Source organism: Lynx rufus, unplaced genomic scaffold (genome assembly GCF_022079265.1).
Source record: "Lynx rufus isolate CCGP_SWC_20201006 ecotype Redwood Valley unplaced genomic scaffold, mLynRuf1.p SCAF_28, whole genome shotgun sequence".
Classification (NCBI taxonomy): domain Eukaryota; kingdom Metazoa; phylum Chordata; class Mammalia; order Carnivora; family Felidae; genus Lynx; species Lynx rufus.
This window is the reverse complement of record NW_025814843.1, coordinates 6786464-6808669: the sequence shown is the minus strand read 5'-3', so window position 1 is coordinate 6808669 and position 22206 is coordinate 6786464. Positions and strand designations below refer to the sequence as shown.

The window sequence follows — 22206 nt, the reverse complement described above, 5'->3', positions numbered from 1 at the left end:
GCGGGGGAGGGGCAGAGAGAGAGGGAGACACAGAACCCGAAGCAGGCTCCAGGCTCCAAGCTGTCAGCACAGAGCCCGACGTGGGGCTCGAACTCACGGACTATGAGATCATGACCTGAGCCGAAGTCGGACGCTTAACCGACTGAGCCACCCAGGGGCCCCGGATTTGCTTTTTTACAAAGCATGGTTACAAGTTCATCCTTTGATCTCCAGGTTGGAATTTTGGAGATGGTTTTAGAATGTAATGAAAATCTGTAAGGAGTGGGTCCTTTTGTCCATGAATCATTTGTTTTCACCTCGTTGCTATATCTGTGAACAAAGACTGAGAGGTTCAAGTTTGAATAATACATGACAGTTTTTCTCTTAGTGCCTGCTGGCTATTTATGTAACTAATCCCCTACCCCAGCATGGCATAAACAGGGACAGGGACAGGGCAGTATGGTAAGGTGTTAGTTCCCAAACTCTGCTGGGGTCACCTGGGATCTTTAAAAATACTGGGTCTTTTGGACTCCTGCCCCCAGATACTCTGATTTAATTGCTATGAGATGGTAACCTGGGCATCCAGATTTTAAGAATCTCGCCAGGAAATTCTAATGTGCACCAAAGTTTGGGAGTGCCTGTGCCACAGGTTGAGGGCCTGGAGTATTAATGTCGGGTAAGGTTGGATTAGAACTTTCTGGAAATGAGGTCTGTCACTCCTGGACGTCTGCATTTAACAATGCAGTTTTGCAAAGGTTTGAGAAAGCTCTCGTATTTGGAAATGAAAACGAGTCTATAGAATTACTTTCTTCAGTCAATGGAACCTTGGTTTTCTGAATCCTCTTAAAGCTATGATCATTGACTCCCTAAATTTAGGCCTTCCTTAATGAAGTCAGTGTGTCAAAAAAAGACGATGCAAAAAAACAAACAAAAACAATCCACTAAAAACAACAACAAAAACAAAACAAACAAAACAAAGTAAAAAAAAAAAACCCCTCCAAAACCCTGGAGGTCAGACCGTGTTTTTTCCCATGCGTTCATCGGTGCTAGCTATCAGAAAAAAAGTCCAAACCTGTTTAAAATGTGGCACAATTGCTTCCCGGTATTTTAACAGAGAGAGGCTGAGAACACACAGCATCGAATCGTCGGGAAAACTGAAGATCTCTCCTGAGCAGCACTGGGATTTCACCGCGGAGGACTTGAAGGACCTTGGAGAAATCGGACGAGGAGCTTACGGTTCCGTCAACAAAATGGTCCACAAACCAAGTGGGCAGATAATGGCAGTTAAAGTAGGTGACGCCCGTCCTTCTTTTTCCGGTGCTTTCAGCCGTTAGGTGCAACTTCCTGGTGCAGTCACTCCACTGTTGTTCTGTCCTCTCCCGGCTTGTGTGGCGAACGTGGGTGTTTGTAAAACCGTTTCTCCAAATCCTTCGAGGGTGTGAACCGTCCCGAGGCTGTCTGGCCGCTGGCATGTGTTTCCCTCCCCTCCGGAAGCGCGAGGGGGTGAAGTGCGCGTGTTCGCTGCGCTCTTGGCGTGATGCGCTAACGTGTTTTCAACTCCAGGCCCTTCCGCTGCCAAGGTGAGTTCAGGCTGGGCGGCCGCACCCCTGGGAGCAGGGCAGTGCTGCACCGAGCCAGGCGGGGAGCTGGACGAAGAGGCAGCACACTGGGTTGGGCAAGGTGCGGGGCTAGGGCTAACAGCAGTCTCACTGAAGGTTTCCTGGAAACCACGCACATGCTGTTGCCACTAACCTCAACCTTACTCGGCCCTGACCGGCTCGGCTTCTGTTTGTTTTTTCATCTCCACCCAGTACTGCCCTGTTCCCCGGTTCGAAAGCTGGACTTGAAATGCGTACCTCGTGATAATGCCGTCACATTCCGTCCTTGCTGTGAGTGTCTGCCACCTAATACGTTCATGTGAAGAAGACAGCAGAGTGGCCCGGAGTGGAGATCGGCCCCACAGGCTGTCCTCGGCGGGCTGATGTCGGTGCCTGTTACGCATCGATGCCGTCCATCCGACTCCTGTGGGGCCCGCGTAGTTGTAACGTGTCCATTTGTTTGTTTAGATGTCGAGCAGATGTTCGCTGTGTCTCAGATGTTACTGGAAAATGGACAGTGTTGGGGGTGGCGGTTTAAAAAGAAAAAGGCAAAAGGGGATCCGAGTTACAATTCTTACGGAAGCAGTAAATGCCTCAGTTTACACAATGGAGAATGGGTTTGCAGACAGTGTTGGCTAATCATCTTCCTGTCGAAACGCCTGTTTGGAGACTTTTTCAACGTGGCTTGATTGACTAGGCGCCTCAGTGTCGTAATTGACTTTTGGGAGGGGATTCGCATCACATTAATAGAAGATGCTCTCTGTGTTAAAGTTTACTGTGAGCAAAATGTTACTCTAACTGTTTTTGCCTCCTTCACTGTTGAGCATTTCTCTTTGTGGGGTCATATAAAGCTGATGAGAAATTCATGATGGGGAAAACTCGTATGGTTCTTCACCTCGTTTTTGGTCATTGTTCTTTTGCATCGTGATGACGACTGTGGACCTTTTTCTTAGGATGCTGCATACGTCTGCAAAATCTTGCACGTGAACTGTAGACCTCTAAAGACGCATAGGCTACGCCCTCTGCTTTGGATTATCTCTTGAAATAAACTGGTACTCTTCTTGGAACGTGAAATGATTCCTCTATATTTATTTTGTGCCGCTGCAATGGAAGTGGGAAGTCATTTTATTGAGATTTTTCTGGATGAGTGTTGGCACTGTTCTTCTGTATGCTGTCTGTGCATGACATCCGCTTTTACTTGGCTGGGTCTTAAGGGAGAGCTATCCTATGTAACTAAAGCTTCTAAACTTTCTTCCAGGTACTAGGGAAAGAGCTTTTAAATAATTATGTCCTGCGATTTTCAGCCTGCACTCCATGCGTTTTACTATGTTGACCGTTATCATAATCTGTTTTAGTAATCTGTGTTGACTTCGGCCACAGTCAGTAGGTTTTCAAGGGAAATGAAGAAGGTACTTGCTTCATTGTGACTTGACGGAAGTTTTTCTTAATTTGAGAACTTTTGAAACTCTGTAGTGCTCATTCAAGTTTTGAAGGCATTTAAGAGTGAAAATAGGAAGTTGTTGTCTGCTGTTTGTAATTTGACCTTATTTTGAGAGCCCCTGTTGGCGTGCCTTTGAAAATCCCAGCTCTTAAGAAATACTTGGAGGGGGTCATGGGACCTCCAGATGGGTAACTCTCACATCTGTACCTATCAGTTGGTACTGTCTCCGTTTGTTTATCACCTTGAGTTGTTTTTAATTTTTTAATGTTTCTTTATTTTTGAGAGAGAGACAGACAGACAGACAGAATGTGAGTGGGGGAGAGGCAGAGAGAGAGGGAGACACGGACCGCGAGATCATGACCTGAGCCGAAGTCAGATGCTCAACCGACTGAGCCACTCAGGTGCCCCGTGTTTATCAACCTGAATTCTTTTTTTTCTTCAATTTTTTAAATGTTTTTATTATTTTTGAGAGAGAGAGAGAGAAAGAGAGAGAGAGCAGGGGAGGGGCAGACAGAGAGGGAGACACAGAATCCAAAGCAAGCTCCAGGCTCCGAGCTGTCAGCACAGAGCCCCAACTCAGGGCTCGACCTCACAAACTGTGAGATCATGACCTGAGCTGAAGTCTGACACTGAACCGACTGAGCCACCCAGGCTCCCCATCACCTTGAATCCTTGAGCAAGCGGGTCTGTTTAGTGTGGGGAAGGTGGTGATGTCACGTTATCAACCGACCTATCAGTGGGGCGTACCATTGGATTCCATGACGTCATATGATACTGGAAGAGGGTTTTTCCATTCACATACATGACAGTTTGATACCAATTTGCAGACTGGTGTTTGCCTCCCCCTGCAGTTTTTAAATGTGTATCTTGTGGGTCTCTCTGAAAAAGCTTAGCCTTTCATCACACCTGAGCGAGTGTATTCCTTATCACGTAGGCATGTGGACAGATGGACAAGAGCAAACACCCAGGGACAGTGTGTGATCAAGACATTAGGTCTGACGTAGACAGCCTGATTACTAAGCGCCCTCTGTGTTCAGCCTTGAGATAGGCCTACAGAAATTTAAAAGAGTGGGAGACAGTGGTTCACAGTCCTGTGAGTTTTCCCTGGTTGTTGGTAAAATGAGAAACGCACTATACTAGTGTTTTACTATGCACTGGGGAATATGGAGGAGTTAACTTAGTAGATACTAAGCTTATGTTGGAAATAAGTCATCCTTAAGACCTATTTGCAGTTCTGTACAAAAGTGGACTGTGGTATTAGCCTGGTTTTATTATCATTATTCCTCATTTTTAGTTTTGGTTTTTTAAATTATTTTAAGCACAATGTGGGGCTTGAACTCACGACTCCAAGATCAAGGGTCACATGTTCTTCTAACTGAGCCAACCAGGGGCGCCCCTGAGTTTTAGTTTTGAGGGAGCCCTTCCCCAAGTTTATTTTGCCACCTCTAAGAAATGTCTGAAAAGACCTGTTAGTTAGTAGAAACGGTTATCTCCAAGATGTAATCTAAAAATCAGCTAAGATATAATAAATCAAACTCAGCGAGGTAGCATACAGCATGTGTAAGAGTTGTACATACAGCAATTTCTCTTTTTTTTTTGAGAGAGAGAGAGAAAGAGGGAAAGAGAGAGGGCACGTGTGCATGTGAATGGGGTGGGAGGCACAGAAGGAGTGGGAGAGAGCTTCCCAAGCAGCCTCTGTGCTGGGCATGGGCTCCATCTCATGACAGGGAGATCATAACCTGAGTCGAAATCAAGACTTGGATGCTTATCCTACTGAGCCACCCAGGCACGCCAACAATTTCTTGACCTTTGGCCCGAGGACAGTTCCTGAAGCTGCCAGTGAGGTTCAGCATTAGGACCTAAGATGTGGAAAATCTTGACCCTTCAGTTTTAATCGCACACTCGTAGGAAAAAGGTCTTCCTCTTCTGTGACGGGGAGTGATACAGCTGGTTTGTCTTGTCGCCTGAATGTCTGAGTCACGGGGCTGCCCAGGGCAAAGCCATTGTCCTGGCCACGAGGTCTCCTAAAGCTCAGGAGGAACCACCTTCGGCTCTGGTTGGGTACTTCGGGCTTCAATGAGCATCTTCGGCAAATAACATTTATTTAATACCCCATTTCACATGATGTTGGAATAACCACTAAATGAAAAAAATGAGACCCACACAGACCCTGTCCTCTAAGGGTAAAGTAGGTGTCTGGTTAGCTCCCTTCCGGGGCTAATTGTAATGGGGAAAGGCCCGACATTCAGATCAAATGTTTGAGGAAGGCATTGGCATCGGGATTAGGTTTCTGGGCTAGGGTTAGAGAAACTCACGTCTGGGAGAAACACCCAGCAGAGTCAGGTCCTCAGATGATCCGAATCAGCATGTCTGAGCAAATCTGGGGACACAGGAGTGAGGAGTTAGAAAGAGTTCAGGCCCGTGGGCTGGAATGGAGTGGTATGACAGCCTCAGGTTGTCAAGGGATTGAAAGGGATTGATGTCCCTGCAGACGGAGGGCAGTGGAGTTGTTTGTTAGAGGCTTGACCGTTGAGCGAGGCTGACCTCTCATGGGAGGATGAAACCGATGGCAGGCAGGTAGGTGGGGATGGGAACGTGCCCGGTCAAGGTTGTCAGGGTTGATACTACGATGAGCATTCAGTCTTCAACCTGAGAACTCATCTGTGCAACTCAGAAAGACGGACTGGCTGTCTCAGATTAGGTGCTTAGGCCACACTGAGTTAGCAACGTGACCTTGGACTGAAGGGTTTCAGGCGTTTCCCCTTTCTCGAGGATGGGCCTCGCTCGTCTTGTTCTTTCAACCCTCCCTCAGAGTTTTTTCTCTACTGTTCCAACTCTACTGGTGTATCCGTTTCAGTCTTCCCGGTCCATCCTAGGCTGGTAACCTGATCTCGATTCCTGCTTCTCCTTGGTATTTGGATCTCGCCTTCAGTGTCCTTGATGTACAGTTGAGACCTAGGTTAACCCTCATGCCTGGTGGGAAGGACCAGAGGCCCCCCCAGCCTTGGGGCTGCATGGTGCTTGCATCTGCTCCCTAGGTAGGCCTCCCCCACGCAGACAGTGCTGTAAGTATGGCAACGTGGGGGTCGGCCCCTGCGGACACCTTGCCACTTCTATCAGAAGTTCCCTTACTGAATAATTTTGGTGGGAACTGTGAGGCTCACTGGAGGAGATTCATTGTAGTCCTTAAACATTGGTCTCGCACACTGTTCAGAAAGCGCTAGAATGATAGTTGACGGGAGCGGCCTCACATTTGCGAAGCTCCTTTCGGACGGTGTAGAGCGCTTTGTTAGGCAATTCTACCGCGTGTTGGAAGGCCAGCGTGCGTGCTAGCGTTTGATTTTCCAGATCACGTGTGGAATGCAGAAGTCATGGCTGCCTGGTTTTGAATTGGGACTGGATTCCAGGGCCTTCCACTCTTCTTTGATCGGCTACATCCTGTGGCTTAATTAAGCAATCCGTGGCTGCTGGAGCCGTGTTACGGTATGTTCCTAGCGTTGCTTGAATGTCACGGTGTTCCAGGTGAAAAGTGCTAACAGAGGTGGTCAGATCCAAAGGCTGTAGCAGGACTGCCCTCCGGTCAGCTTGGTTTTGAACTCGTCTTGTGTAGCTCGGAACCCCTCACATAGACGTGTTCCTTTTGTTCCTAGCGGTTTTCCTCCATGGGTTCTTTCTGTTGATAGCATCGTATGTAGACTCCAATCAATAACATAGACTAAATAGCACTGTTCTGGCTGATGTAAGGGATAGGGGATGGCAACCCCGTGCCTGCCAATATTGGAAGGATGCTCTGGGCTCGTGAGCTCTGAGGAAACCTTTGGAATCTGTAGCTCAGCCTGTGTCGCAGTTTGGAGAAGAACCTGTCTTCCACCCTTTGGTCTAAATGAGGACCATCTGACCCCCTATTTGATATGCCTCCTGCAAGTGTTCTGTCATTTTTGTTGCTTTTGTCTTACGGTCGTGCCCCGGATGTTGGTGGTACGTCATTTCCACTTGCGTCGCACTTCGGTGTCATGGGTATGGAAGTAATGACCTGTCACTTGTCACCGATGATCTTTCGGTCCTTGTAAAATGTTAGCGCTACGGCTGTGCTCTTTATATGTGGATGATGTCATCAGTAAAGAGGAAGCCGGTGATCAAGACACGTCCAGCTTGTCCCATTAACCTTGCCCTCGGGGCAGCCCTGCCCATGACGTAATAAATCCTCTATATATTTTTGGAACCGATCTCCCCAGTTCTCTGGTGACACATCAGAGAGGATATGTACAAGGAATTGCTTGGGCCTCAGTCTCCTCAGTGAGGAGAATAGGAGGTACTGCTATTAACTAACTAATTTGATCAAGAGACAATTCAGAGTTTATTAAATTGTTTCTAAAGGCTTGGATGATTTGGCAATTAAGAATTAGTATTCTTTCTTCCTGCCCTGGTAGAAACATGTCTTCCTAATTTAAAACAATTGATTTAACAGGCACACTTATTATCTGTTATTCTTTGACGTGAAAACCAATTTTGCATCTGTGATCGGCATTCCAAATACTTGCCTTTTTTAACTTGTTTCAGCTAATGTTGCTGTCTGCCTTCATGCCGTTAGTGATGGCATTGTGAGAGTGACACAGTGGGCATTTTTGTATGTGATCGATTCAGAAGATTCCAGCAGCCAAGGATGAACCTGGGTAGCAGGGAGGAGCCTTGCTGCAGCTGTGGAACATGGAATCTTTGTTTTGGACTTAAGAAAATGAAAATGTGGCCCAAAGGGGACATGCTGCTGTGGTTTCTGGAGTTTTCCACCCTTTGTATTGGAACTGAATTCTGGACATTTCTGTTGGGAAAGCAGCGTGTTTGTAAGGATCACTGGGGCACTTGGGGGATCTGAGTGCGATCCTATCTCCCGTCCCCTGTGTCACTGATTTAGGTTGCTGACTGCAGTGGACCCCCCTTCATATTTTACCCACAGACGCTAATCATAGGAGGGTTCTTTGCAAGGAACGCTTAACAAATGGGATGCATCTATGGCATAGCAGTATTGGCATTTGTGATTCCAGGAACGGGACACATTTTCAAAATATCACAGCTATGTCAATTAAGATAATCCTTGTTCTTTTCATCCTTTGATTTTATTAAAAAACTTTTTTTATGTTTTATTTATTTTTGAGAGAGAGAGAAACAGAGTGCAAGTGGGGGAGGGGCAGAGAGAGAGGGGGAGACACAGAATCCGAAGCCAGGCTCCGGGCTCCGAGCTGTCAGCACAGAGCCCGATGCGGGGCTCGAATTCATGGACTGTGAGATCGTGACCTGAGCCAAAGTCGGATGCTTAACGGACTCAGCCACCCAGGTGCCCCACCTCCTTTGATTTCAAATGGAATAGTTCCTGTGGAGAGGAGTCCCACCTAAGATCCCACGTGATCTGTTTGCTCGTGGATCAGTTCTAAGATTTCTGTGTGGCTGATATTTATCAATGTCCACTTGGTACAGACAGTCAACACAAGGAGCTTTGGGTGTCGCTTTTGTCCTGGGAGTGGTTGGTCTAGCTATCGTATCACTCTGGCAAGACATTTGGTAGTTGTTGTTGTTTTTGTTGTTGTTGTTTGGCAGTTTCTTGAAATACAGAATGCTCATGCTTTTGGTAACATTGGTTGGTGATCAGTGATTACGTGTAGGAGTGAGCCACAGTCACAGTCATTGGAGTTTCAGCTTTTTGCCGGTGATCACAGACCCTGCACGGTTTTGCTGAAGAGTATATACCTTCTGGTGCTCTAGTTTGGATTGGTGACAAATTGAAAGTGACACTTTGTCAGATTGCCTTTTTAAAAAAATTTTTTTTAATGTTTAATTTACTTTTGAGAGAGAGAGAGACAGAGACAGAGCATGAGTAGGGGAGGGGCAGAGAGGGAGACACAGAATCCGAAGCAGGCTCCAGGCTCTGAGCTGTCAGCACAGAGCCTGACGCGGGTCTTAAACCCACGAACTGTGGGATCATGACCTCAGCCGAAGTCAGACGCTTGACCGACTGAGCCACCCAGGTGCCCATGATGTCAGATTGTCTTAATCAACACCCAGATCGTCTTTGAAGCCATCCACTCATTTCTCGTACAGTGATGGAGCCCATCTCCTTGCGGAGTCTCATTGTATCCGTGCCCTAATTTCTCATCGGGGAACTCACTTCTCTCACTTTTAAATACTCGTACTTTATTCCAACTTCTTCTAGGTAGTTGGAGATGAACATGTGCAGCAGGGGTATGAGTCACTGACCTTACCCTTAATGACCTTGTTATACTGCCCTCGGGACCCTCACCTGAGCCCTACAAAAACCTGACAAGATTTTGTTTGAGAATTTGGGGGGCCTTATCTGCTGGGGCCTAGCGGTCATGCCCTGCCACATTAATTACCCCATTTCTTCTGTGTGCCCTCATCTCATTCCCCCCATACATATTTTCTCCATTTCAAAACAAAAACAAGAAAAGAGTATCGGTTAGAATTGGTAGATATTTGGCAAGTTTATTTGACTGTGTTGCTATTTTCAAGTCTGTCTTTGTAAAAGTTCATTCCTGGACTCCTCAGTTCTCGACTCCTGGTTGGTTTGCAGATGACTTTTATCTTTTTTGTCTGGAATGATCCAATCCTAGGAACGAACATCTGTCCCACACATTGGGGAGCTGCTGTTTTTAATCAAGAGCATATATGACTTGTCATCAATCTCACTTTATTCTGTGTCTTTCGAGAATATGATGAGCTGTTTTCCCCTTCTCTGAGCAGGACTGGGATCCGGTAACCCAGAGGGCCTTCCCTCGCCATACACACAGACTGTCCAAGAGGTGGAGCTTGTCATCTGACTGTAGCCTTTTCTGCTAGCTTGAGTTGGCAGGAAGAACCCATGTCACCGGAACACAGGCAGATGCAGACTGGGCCATTTCAAGGCAAGCCTCTGCGCAGTCCCCAGTGGTGTATGTCCAGCCTCCCTGGCAACTGAGATGGCTTTGAGAAGTCTGACATGGGGCTGTAAGGGTTCGCTCTGAGTCAGAATGAGTGTAAGCATCACTGCCAGCTGGGTATTTAGTCAGCACGCAGGCACAGTGCTCCTTGGTGACCTTCTGAGGACCGACCCTGTGGGCCTTTCTTCCTTCGCTTCTTCTGTGGCTCGTCCCTTGGCCTTCGTGTTGCTAACCTTTTTCCCTTTTCTTTTTGCCACAGTTGAGCCGTCCTAGCCGCATCCCGTAACAGCGACTGGGCTGCCGTCACACCCTTTCCTCCTACCCCTTCTCCTTGTTCCTGAAAATAAATGTAGGACAGGAAGAGAAGCAAGCAGAAACGACACGTCTTCATATCTCTAAGGGGTGAAAGCACTTTCTCTGAGAGTGTTTTCCTCTATCTTCTTTGCTTCTCGGCCCCCACCCCTCCACCCCTGCTCCTTGAGCGAACATAGGTTTTTAATAGTTCCCACAATCCCTTTGCATTATAACAACCGGTCTTAATCTACTGGAAAGTTCTTCCCACTTACTGCCGTTAGTTTCATCCCTAGTCATTTACCCCTGAGGAGAAGCAGCACACTGCGAGGGGCAAGTGGGGCTGGCAGGGTTTGGAGTTAATGGGCGAGAATCGTGTCCGTGTGAAGGTCCCGGTGTATTTAGAGGCCATCTGGAAGGACGCCACATTGAAATAGCTGTTCGCTATCAGTAGAGGAGTATTTATGCCTTAAATTTAAATGGTCGCACATTGAGGCATTCCAAACGAAGGCCACGTATAAGCTGTCAACATTTAGATTTACCAATGACTTCCAGACGTCACGTTGCACGGGCACAAGGAAAGCGACCTTTCAGCAACTTCTAGATGTTTCTGTCGCCGTGGATCAGCACTGTCCTCAGAGTGGACACTGTTGTGTTTTATGCACGGGGTAGGAGAGGGCAGGAGGATGATTTTGAGCTGAAACTTTTAGCTTGTCCTTTGGAACCTGTTAACTATCACTACAGCATCATTCCCAGGCCCCGCCAGTGGCATGAGTTGGATTGGAGGTTTTAGGAAAGTGAAGCTCTGTGGACTTTTTTCTTTTTAATTGGATAAGAACCACGTACAACCCTAACAGTCGTAACAATGGAGAACTGGTCAGTCAGCGCATCCCTTTTCTGGGTCACCGAAAGACTTTTCGCTGGGGTCATTTGGGCATTGCCGCTCTGTAGCTACGTGCTGTTTTTATTGGCATCTGCCTCCTCTTGTGTGGAGTGTAAAACAACCTTGAATACAAATTTAGACAACAATTTTTAAAATATTTTTTTAGGGGCGCCTGGGTGGCTCGTCAGTCGAGCGTCCGACTTTGGCTCAGGTCATGATCTCACGGCTGGTGAGTTCGAGCCCCACACTGAGCTCTGTGCTGATGGCTCAGAGCCTGGAACCTGCTATCGATTCTGTGTCTCCCCATCTCTCTCTCTCTCTGCCCCTTCCCCGCACAGTCTCTCTCTCTCAAAAATAAATAAACATGAAAAAAAATTTTTTTAATATTTTTTTAGCTTCAAGTATATAAATTTCTTCACTGTGGAAAATGGCTTTTTCACGTAGGGTAGTCATTCTTGTGTGGATTTTAAGTGTCTTCTCTACATTTTGTTCCAAATAAGGTAAAACTTGAAATGATTTGAAAATACCTCATTATTGGAAAGCAGTGTGGCTCAGTTTTCAAAAAGTACAGTTGCATTTGTCCTGAGAGGATGTAATAACTTCAGTTAGGTTAAGAAAATAGTGACAAGTAAAAGAACTCAATAATGAAGGCAGGAGTGATTTTAATGAATTCTGATATTTGGTTGAAAATGAAACTTAAAAAAAAAACGGTAAGGTTCTTGAGATGATTTTCTTAAATGTTTTGTGGTTTTGTGTGAGCTTTTCAACTCTATTTTTTATGAGAGGGAAAAATGGTTTTCTGAACTCAAGTAAACTCTAGTCTTCTCTAACTTTTTTTTTTTTGAAGCTTATTTATTTCTTATGAGAGAGAGAGAGAGCACACACGAACAGAGGAGGGCCAGAGAGAGGCAGAGAGAGAATCCCAAGTAGGCTTTCACGCTGTCAGCACAGAGCCTGACGTGGGGCTCGAACCCGCGAACCGTGAGGTCATGACCCGAGCCGAAATCAAGCTGGACGCTCAACCATCTGAGCCACCCAGGCGCCCCAGTCTTTTAAATTTTAAGTTTAAATTTTAAATTTAAATTTTAAATTTTAAAAGTCTAACTTTTAAATTTATGGCATGAATGAAAATTTTCTGTGACTGAAGACATTTATCAATACATTTGATTTCTGAACATTCTAATTAGGGGAGATTTTTACGGATGCATTGACAACGCCTTTGTATTTTTATTTTCCATCCCCCTCCATTAAGAAAAGCTTTTTTTTTTTCTCTCTTTAATTTGAAGATCTAATTGGCTTTATGAAGCAATCCATGAATCAGGCAGCATCCCGTGTGGCAATGAAAGGGGAGCTCCCAAGGACAGTTTCCTGAAGGGAAGGGGGGTTTGTTCATGTCTTCAGTTTTCTGTGATTTTCTGCCTGAATATTTGAGAATCTTGGCTGTACTTACCTCCAGTGGTAGAACTCTTACCTGTACACATTGTTTTGTTCTATTAGAAAGGCTGTCTTTGGTCGTGACTCTTATTAACTGTTCTCTCATTGGTTATTGTTAATCATTGATCACTGTTAAGTATTCTCCAATGTGAACATTTATTGAATTATTGAGTTAAAATCATTGATTTGAAGCGACCACTATTGTAGGTGTGTGAGTGGTTAATCCCCCTTTTTGAGTCCTTTAGGACTTTTGGATGAGTTTATTTTATTAAGTATTCCCATATAACAAATGTTGCAGTAGAATCCTGAAACTTGCGTATAATTAAGAGTTAGCTCCTGCTTACTCAGTCCCAAACAGTCCCAACGTGTTATCGTCAGCTACCCTTGTACCTGCTGCCTGCCCCATGGGCCAGATGTTCAGAGAGCGTGAAGAGGTGTTCACCCACTGACAAGCATCCAGGAGCGGAATCTATTTCCTGGGGGCCGGCAGGCCACACGCAGCAGCCTGTGTTCTATTTTGTGCCAGTGGTGGCATTAAAGAACAGCTTTCAGATGAGTCGGTTTTACTGCCATGCCGATGAGCTCAAACGTTAGAGCGGGGCCGGGGACTCTCTCCATTCTGGCTCACGGGAATCCTGTCCAGGACTGAGAAGGAGATACCAGTCCGATGCTGGGGCTTCCGTGAGGCCTCCAGGCCATGTGGGAGCATGCATCCTTGCTGTAGCTACAGCAGTATTTTTAGAAATTGGTCCTCAAAAGTCAGTCAGTGATAGTAACTCTTGAGGTTTTGGCTGTAATGTGATTTCCCATGGTCGAAATGCAAACAGTTGCACAAATTGGAAACTTAGAAAACTGTATAACCAGCTCAGGAAAAGAATCTAGCAAAGAGGGCATCTTTTACAATAGTGTCTTATGAGTGTGAGTGTGTTTGTACTTGTCCGTATATCCATACAGGCAAAAACAGAAAAAAGTTTTTAAACCTTTAAAACCTTTTTAAACCTTAAAGGGAGAATCCTTTAGTTGATGGACATCTCCCCCAGAGTATCATTTCCTTTTTCGTCCCCCATTTGTCTCTGATCACCAGCTCTTTTTCTTTTAAAAAATGTTAAAAATGTTAAAAAATTGCCTTCCCCAAACGAGTATTTTCACAGCTATTCTTTTAACGTTCTTTCTTTCTTTTTTTTTTTTTTAAGTAAACTCTACACCCAATGTGGGGCTTGAGCTCACAACCCCAAGATCAAGAGCTGCACACTCCCCCAACTGAGCCGCCTTAAGTTACTTTTTTTTAAAAACAGGAATAAAATGTAATTTCAATGTTTACCAGAATTATCCACGTCATGGTTTTGAACTGATAACAAATCATATCTCTGGGCTGTTTTGACTTTTTACAAACATACTTTGTGAGCAAACGTTATCCTGATGTCGATTAAAAAAAAAAAAGTTATTTATCCCCAAACTCTGATCATCTAATAGTCCATAAAATATAGAGATGAGAGAAAGAAGGAAACTTTTCTTAATTTTACAAGTATCAGCCTTATTTTGTCATTGTTTTTCATTTTTCATGTTTATTTCTTGTTTATCTGGCCAGTTAATATCCAATGTAAAAATTTTAAGTAAATCAGTATATATGAGATGTATGGGAGTCAGTAAATTCTATTTGCTATCAAGTACTGTAGCTAATGGGCTATAAATTTTAAGTAGCACAATGAAATTTGTTTGGGGAGTATATGGAATGTCTCATTTCGTGGGGAGAGAGGAAAACGAAAGAAGCTGCTTCTATTCCTTCTACAACCGCTTATTGTCATGTTACATGGAATACGTCTTTTGTATCTCTCTGTGCCTCTGGCTTCTCTTCTGTAAAATGGGCTCAAGGATTTAATTGTCTGCCTTCATCCCTTTCAAGAACATTGAGGACAGATACCTTGAAGTCTTTGGAAGACAAAATGCCACGTTGTGTATTTTTTGATATAACTTGCCTTGTAAGTATGTACTATATGTTGTACAGAGCGGTGCGTTGTGACCTTGTGAACTTCTTGATGAGAAAAACGTTGTTTGCATGCCTCGATGTTAAACTATAACCTCATTATTCATGTTTTACGCTTTCTGAACTTGATTCTTTCCTGTCTCGCTAGTGCAGTGGGAACTGTCCCTCCGGACGTGTCCATGTACAATACCATTGTGTGGTGGGAGGTGGGGGCGCTAAGTTTTCAAGGCAGTCTTTTAGAATTTGGCACAGAAGTCCTACAGGTAGATTAGGGATATACCCCAGGTCTGCCGTGTACGAGAAGAGGGCCTCATCAGTTTAGGGATAGACAAAGAGCCCTCTGTTTTTTCATTTTTAGATTTTTCTTCCATATGTTATTACTACCCTACATTCTGACTCCTGGGGTAGAGAGTCAGGTAGAACTTTTTGTTCTTTTTTTTTTTTTTTTTTTTTAATGTTTATTTATTTCTGAGAGAAGAGAGCACATGCAAGTGGACAAGGGGTAGAGAGAGAGGGAGACACAGAATCTGAAACAGACTCCAGTCTTTGAGCTGTCAGCACAGAGCCCGACACGGGGCTCGAGCCCACGAACCGCAAGGTCATGACTTGAGCTGGAGTTGGACGCTTAACCGACTGAGCCACCCAGGCACCCCAAAACTTTTTGTTCTTAATGCACCAGAAAGTGTGGCAAAGGGGGACTATTGCAGTCTAGGATTTGGGGGGCAAGGACTGGGGTCCCTGAGCTTCCCCTGAACTGACTCCCGTTTTGACCTCTTCTGGACTCTTTTTCCAGCTCTCATGAATGAGGATGTGAAGCTCACGATTGTTCACACGAGAACTGCTTAAAGTCTCGCTCATTGTGGTTTTCTTTATATTTGCATGTGAGGGTTAATTTTCACTGCTAGGAACTTTGTTATATAACTTCCAACGTCATTAGTGGATGCTTGTGGTTAAAAAGTCCTGTGTCCTTTAAAGAAAGTCTTAAGTGCTGTTTTGCTTCAAAAAAAAAAAAAAAAAAAAACAAACCAAAAACCCAAAAAACATAAATATGTAAAACAAAACCTCCTAAGTGCTATTTTGTTTTTCTGCGATAAAAATTGTTCTTGTAAAGTCTGAGGAAGATGATCATTTTTTATGTCTGGTTAGCATTTATGACATTTGCTTATAAATTTTCAGTCTTGTGGTAGCCTTTGTTCTCAGGTTTCTAAAGTTGTTTTATGTGTTTGTGACATCTTTTGTCATTCTTTTCCAGAGAATTCGGTCAACAGTGGATGAAAAAGAACAAAAACAACTTCTTATGGATTTGGATGTAGTAATGCGCAGTAGTGACTGCCCGTACATTGTTCAGTTTTATGGTGCACTCTTCAGAGAGGTAGGAGCAAACACTTTGGGGTTTTAGCCGACGAATACATATCGAATTGGAGTAGATAAGAGGATGACAGGCTTAGGTTCTGATCTTCAGTTAATTGCCATGCATTAGCAGTAAGCTAACTGCTCAATGTTTAGTGTGTAACCGTGAGAGTCTACGTATTAATTTCCAGAACTCACCATTCCTCAGTTAAGGGGCGAATCTCGTACTTTTTATATACATATATGTATTTATGGCTGTTGTATGTGAACCCCCTATTTCTTTTCTTAGAGTTTCTGTTCTTTAAGAACCTGGCAAATCAGCCGACTTCTGAATATTAACCCTCTACCGAGGGTTAAGTTCTTCCTCTTGTTGACTCTGAACTCCCTTGGTGTTCCCCCCGCCACCGTCCCCCTTTTGAAACTTTATTTCTGTCATCAGATGTATCTGCATTTAATATAATCATTTACTCGTCCTCCTCCAGAACCCTCAGTACAACCCAGGTGGAAATAAACAGGTATAATAGAAATTCTTTCTTTTATCGAATCTCGTTATCCAGAGCTGTTTGTAGAAACTGCACGGTCTCGGATGGTCTTGGGCTCACGTGTCTTCTTTCGGCCTCTGGGTATTTTGTGTCCTGCTGAAGGTTGTCACTTCTGTCATTTCCAGTCCTTCCACTGCCTGACGTAGGGCAGGGAGTTAGGGCAGTGGGCGGGACTGGAGCTGGGCTTGGATCAGATAACTTTCTGGGGTCTGGGACAGTTCTCACGCACTTGTGGTATTTAGTTAGGTGAGTAGGACTTCAACTGAATGAACCTTTAAGCACTTTTTGTTTTTTAATGTTTATTTTTGAGAGACAGAGAGACAGAGCACAAGCGGGGAAGGGGGTAGAGAGAGAGGGAGACACAGAATCCGAAGCAGGCTCTGGGCTCTGAGCCGTCAGCACAGAGCCCGATGTGGGGCTCGAACCCACGAACTGTGAGATTATGACCTGAGCCGAAGTTGGATGCTTAACCGACTGAGCCACCCAGGTGCCCTGAAACTTTACGCACTTTTAATACTCTATAAAATACCAATCTAATTTCTTTTTAAAGTTTATTTATTTATTTTGAAAGAGAGAGGGAGTGTGAGAGAGCGCACATGAGCTGGCGAGGGGCAGAGAGAGAGAAAGGAGAGAGAGGATCCCAAGCAGGTTCTGTGCCGTGAGCACAGAGTCCGGTGCAGGGTTTGAACGCACGAACCATGAGATCATGACCTGAGCTGAAATCAAGAGTCGGACACTGACCTGATGGAGCCACCCAGGCGCCCCAGTACGATTCTCATTTTGAAAATGTTAGGCTGAGTTTGTGCTGGTGGGGTCGTTACGAGCTGGTGAGGAGCCCCCTGCCCCTTCTTTTTGGGACTGGATCACAAAACGTGTATGTAGCCTTGGGGGTTTTGTTGTGGCTCCTGCCTTAAAAAATACTGTGTTGTGAGGCAGCACTGACTGTAGCCCTGAGTAGAAGTGTATCAAATCTTGTCACGCAGAGGTTAGTCAATTGATTCCCCCACTCGATCCCTACATTTGCATTTACTTGCTTTTCTGTGCTTTTGATGGGTGACTCTGTCAATGGAATCCTGCATCATGATCGCGCCCGCTGCTTTGTTGAATCCGTAATTCATGACTGTTAAGTCTGGTTTCATGCAGTTTCTTTCTACTCCTGTCCCTGTACTTTTTATGACTCAGATATTCGTTTTTGTGGCCAGACACACTGAATCTGTTGATTTACTTCACCAAAGCACGTCGGTAGTGTGTCGCGACAGTGTGCAGTTGTGTGTTCGGGAACGTACTTAAGTATTACATAATATCGTGCCGTTTGTAAGATCACATCTGGAACTTTCTTCATGTCGCCCAAGGCTCTTGCCATCTCCTCCTCCCTTCTTCTCCCAGACCATGGATTTATTCTTCATAATCCCTAAATCCTCTGGCCATTTTACTCTTCAGATCATATGCAGGATGGGAGTTGTTGAGGGACTCGACTAGAGGTTCTGTCCTAACCGCGTTCCACGTCCGCTTTCCCAGGGCTGTATTCACTGCTGCTCTGGACTCCTGCCGGCTCAGTCTTAGCCCAGAGTGCTGGCACATGCCAGCCTGTTTCCTGTGGCCACTGTTTCATCGTTCCCGCAAGCCACACTTCAGTGCGTAACCCCAGCCTACACAGGGTGGACGTTTGATTTTATGAATAGAAGGCAGAGTGATGCCCATGATTGCAAAGTATCGGAAACAACACAGAACAGCTTGGAATAGGGTCTGAACAGTATGCTCATCTTTTCTTATCAACAGCTGGGTAAAATTCAGTTTTATAGATCTCAGGAAGGTTGCAGGGGGTTGAGATATGCAGCTGTAAGCACAAGCATCTATCAAACATTCTAGAGTTTTCACGTGTATTCTCTTGGTAACAGTCTCAGGGGGCTTAGAGGCATTATCCCCCTTCTCCAGAGAGGAGGCTGAGGTTTGAGGACTGATTTGATGGGCATCACATAGCCAGGAAGTGATAGAGATGAGACTTCACGGGCAAAAACCTCACTGTTATTTCTGTGATGGAACAAGTGGTCCAGGGATGAGGAACTTTTCAGCTTCATTTAAAAAAAACAATCTGCTGGGGGGCACCTGGTGGCCCAGTCGGTTAAGTGTCTTACTTGGGCTCTGGTCATGACCTCATGGTTCTTGCGTTTGAGCCCCGCGTCAGGCTCTGTGCCGACAGCTCGGAGCCTGGAGCCTGCTTTGGAGTCTGTGTCTCCCTCTCTCTCTGCCCCTCCCCAACTTGTTCTCCGTCTCTCTGTCTCTGTCTCTCTCTCTCTCTCTCTCTCTTTCAAAAATAAATAAAGGGACGCCTGGGAGGCTCAGTCGGTTAAGCACCGACTTCGGCTCAGGTCATGATCTCACGGTTCGTGAGTTCCAGCCCCGTGTCGGGCTCTGTGTTGACAGCTCAGAGCCTGGAGCCTGCTTCGGATTCTGTGTCTCCCTCTCCCTCTGCCCCTGCCCTGCTCATGCTCTGTCTCTCTGTCTCTCTCAAAAATAAATAAACATTAAAACATTTTTAAAAAACTAAAGATAAAAAAGCAATCTACTTTTTAACACTGATACAGTTCAGTTGTATAAAGTCCCAGACTGCCCCAACAGGCTGATTGTGAACTTCCCTCCGCCCCCTCCGCCAAGAAGTAATGACTTGCTGAATAGTACAAAATGAAATTCAGAAGCAAAAAGTTCACCTTTAAGGAGTGCATGGGCAGCGTGTTTCCTGATGTTACAAAGGTTAACGTTTTAAACAGATTAAATAAAGGTTTAGAGGAACATTTTTCTCTCGAGGGTGATCACTTTTAGGATCTTTTTGATGATGTGACCTTCAGTTCCAATAATAGACCCAGAATTCTGGGTTATGAAGGAAAAGAGCAGAAGTGAGTGGATGCGGTCTGGACTTCTTTTTTTTTATTAAATTTTTTTTTTAACGTTTATTTATTTTTGAGACAGAGAGAGACACAGCACGAACAGGGGAGGGTCAGAGAGAGAGGGAGAAATAGAATCTGAAACAGGCTTCAGGCTCTGAGCTGTCAGCACAGAGCCAGACGCGGGGCTCGAACTCATGGACTGTGAGATCATGACCTGAGCCGAAGTCCGACGCTCAACCGACTGAGCCACCCAGGCGCCCCTGGATTTCTTACTTAACTACCGCTGTGAGGAAGACAAATCGCTTTTAATTCCCGTCACCTTGAGGAACCCACCAGAACATTTCATTTCATAATTTGTATCCCCCATAGGACATTGGTTCATGGTCTGGTTCAGTCAACCATCCATCAAGGAGCTTGCAAGACATTAATTTTCTTCTTGCAGCTGCTGCGAGGAGATTAATCTTGCCGTTGGGGGAATAATTGAGCCTCTGAAAGTCCCATAGCTTTACTCGGACAGTGAGTGAATAATATTTCATACTGAAGTTTATAACTCTGTTTTTTAAATTTTTTAATGTTTATTTATATTTGAGAGAGAGACAGAGCGTGAGAGGGTGGGGGTTCAGAGAAGAAGGCACAGAATCCAAAGCAGGCTTTAGGCTCTGAGCCGTCAGCACAGAGCCCGACGTGGGGCTCGAACTCACAAACTGCGAGATCATGACCTGAGCTGGAGTCGGACACGTAACTGACTGAGCCACCCGTTTGCCCCTGTAACTCAGTTTTTTGCCATTGTCTCCAACCATTTGCACTTCTTTCTATGGTAGAACTGAACTCAAATAAAAAGCCCAAAGTACACCTTGGATTTGATGTAGATATGTTACTAAGACACCTAACTGCATGGGTTTCTCAACACGTTTTCATACTTTGTAGATGGGAAAACAAAGAGTTTGACAGCATTGAATAATAAACGTAATTTCTAGTCTGTAGCTTGCATAAAAGGTCCGCACCTGCCATTTATTTTATTAACGCTGAAACCTAGAATCACTTAAACAAATGTCCTTTAACATATATATTTTCACAATTCACTGAGTGGAAGTCCTTCCTTCAGGTATCTTTTGAGGTTGGAGAAATTCTAGTCTGGAACATACACTTCTGAGTAACCATAGAAGTTCACCGGATTATATGGAAGGCAGTGATATTAGCTGAATTTCATCTCCTTCTCGCTTTCTACCCCTGCTACTACTCATGCTCTTTCCTTTCCTTCTCGCTTGCAAATTTTAAGTACAGCTTTATGGAGATAGAAGGGACATACACTAAAATGCACATATTTAAAGTGCACAGTTTCATATGTGCGAACAAGTGTGTTCACCTGTAGGATTATCACCGTAATCAAGATAACTGGACATTTCCGGGGTGCCTGGGTGGCTCAGTTGGTTAAGTGTCCGACTCTTGATTTCGGCTCAGGTCGTGTGTGATCTAAGGATTTGTGAGGTCAAGCCCCATGTCGGGCTCTGCACTAACAGTGTGGAGATAGCTTCGGATTTTCTCTCTCTCTCTCTCTCTCTCTCTCTGCCCCTCCCCTGCTCTCTCTTTCTCTCAAAATAAATAAACTTAAAAAAAAAAGATAATGGACATTTCCATCACTCACACATTTCCTTGTGCCCTGTATGTAACACACACATGTCCCTTCTGCCACCGTGCAGCTTTCTGCTGCACTATAGATGAATGTGCCTTTTCTAGAATTTTGCATAGGTAGAGTCCTACAGTAGGTACGTGTTGTCTTTCTTCACTCTGCAGAATTATTTGCAATTCCTGTTGTGGTGTGTGGCAATAGTTGGTTTCTTTTTTTGCTGAGTAGTGGAAGTGGTCTTCCATTGTGGGGGTACACCATAGTTGTTTTACCCCTTTATACCCGCTGCGGGACTTTTGGATTGCCTCTGGTTTTTGTCTGTTACAAATAATGCTGCTGTGAGCATCTGTGTACAAGTCTGTGAGGGGGACCCATGGTTTCATTTCCCTTGGGGAAATAAATACCTGGCAGTGGAGTGGCTGGGTCATGTGGTAGATGAATGTTTGACTTTATAAAGCTGTTTTCCAAAGTAGCTGTACCATTTTCAACCTTCAAAAGTAATGTATGAGAGTTCTCTTTCTTCCACATCTTTTCCACCACTGGGGATGGTCTGTCTTTTTAATTTTTAGCCATTCTAGCTGGTGTATACTGGAATCTCATTGTGTTTTAAATTTGTGTTTCTTTAGCGGCTAATGATGTTGAACAACCTTTCATAAGATTGTTTACCAACCTTATGTCTCTTCTGATGAAGTTTCTCTTTGGACTTTTATCCATTTTTTTAAAAACTTGTTTTTTTTGTTTCTTACTGAATTTTGGGAGTTTTAAAAATACGTATTCTGGATACAGGTTTGTTATCAGATAAAGGATTGCAAATATTTGCTCCCTCATCTGTGGCTTAGCCATTATACTAGTAATGGCATTTTTTTGGGAGGGTGAAAGTTTGTAATTTCAACGTGGGCCAATTTGTCAACTTTTTTGAAAAAATGTATTGGGATTGCGCTAAATCTGTAGGTCAGTTGGAGGGGTATCAATATTTTAAAGACATCCAGTGTAATGACTCATTTGCTTGATATTTTATTTCATTTATTTACATTAATTTTTCTCAGCAATATTTGTAGGTTTCACTTTATAGTCTTATCACTTTTTTTGTTGTTTAGTTTATCCATAAGTATTTAGTATTTTTTGGTGCTGAATAAATGATCTTCAAAAAAAAATTTTTTTTTTACATTTATTTATTTTTGAGAGACAGAGACAGAACACAAGTGGGGGAGGAGCAGGGAGAGACTGAGACACAGAATCTGAAGCAGGCTTCAGGCTCCAAGC

The 22206-nt window shown here is 44.5% G+C and overlaps 1 protein-coding gene across 1 annotated transcript in view; it reads left to right on the top strand.

The window, feature by feature from the left end:
• MAP2K4 (mitogen-activated protein kinase kinase 4) overlaps window positions 1-22206 on the top strand; it is a 140182-nt gene that overhangs the window by 67781 nt on the left and 50195 nt on the right. Inside the window, exons 3-4 of the mRNA XM_047089781.1 lie at window positions 1094-1268; window positions 15792-15911. Of these exons, the coding sequence (XP_046945737.1) occupies window positions 1094-1268; window positions 15792-15911 (295 nt within the window). The remainder of the gene's footprint in view (window positions 1-1093; window positions 1269-15791; window positions 15912-22206) is intronic.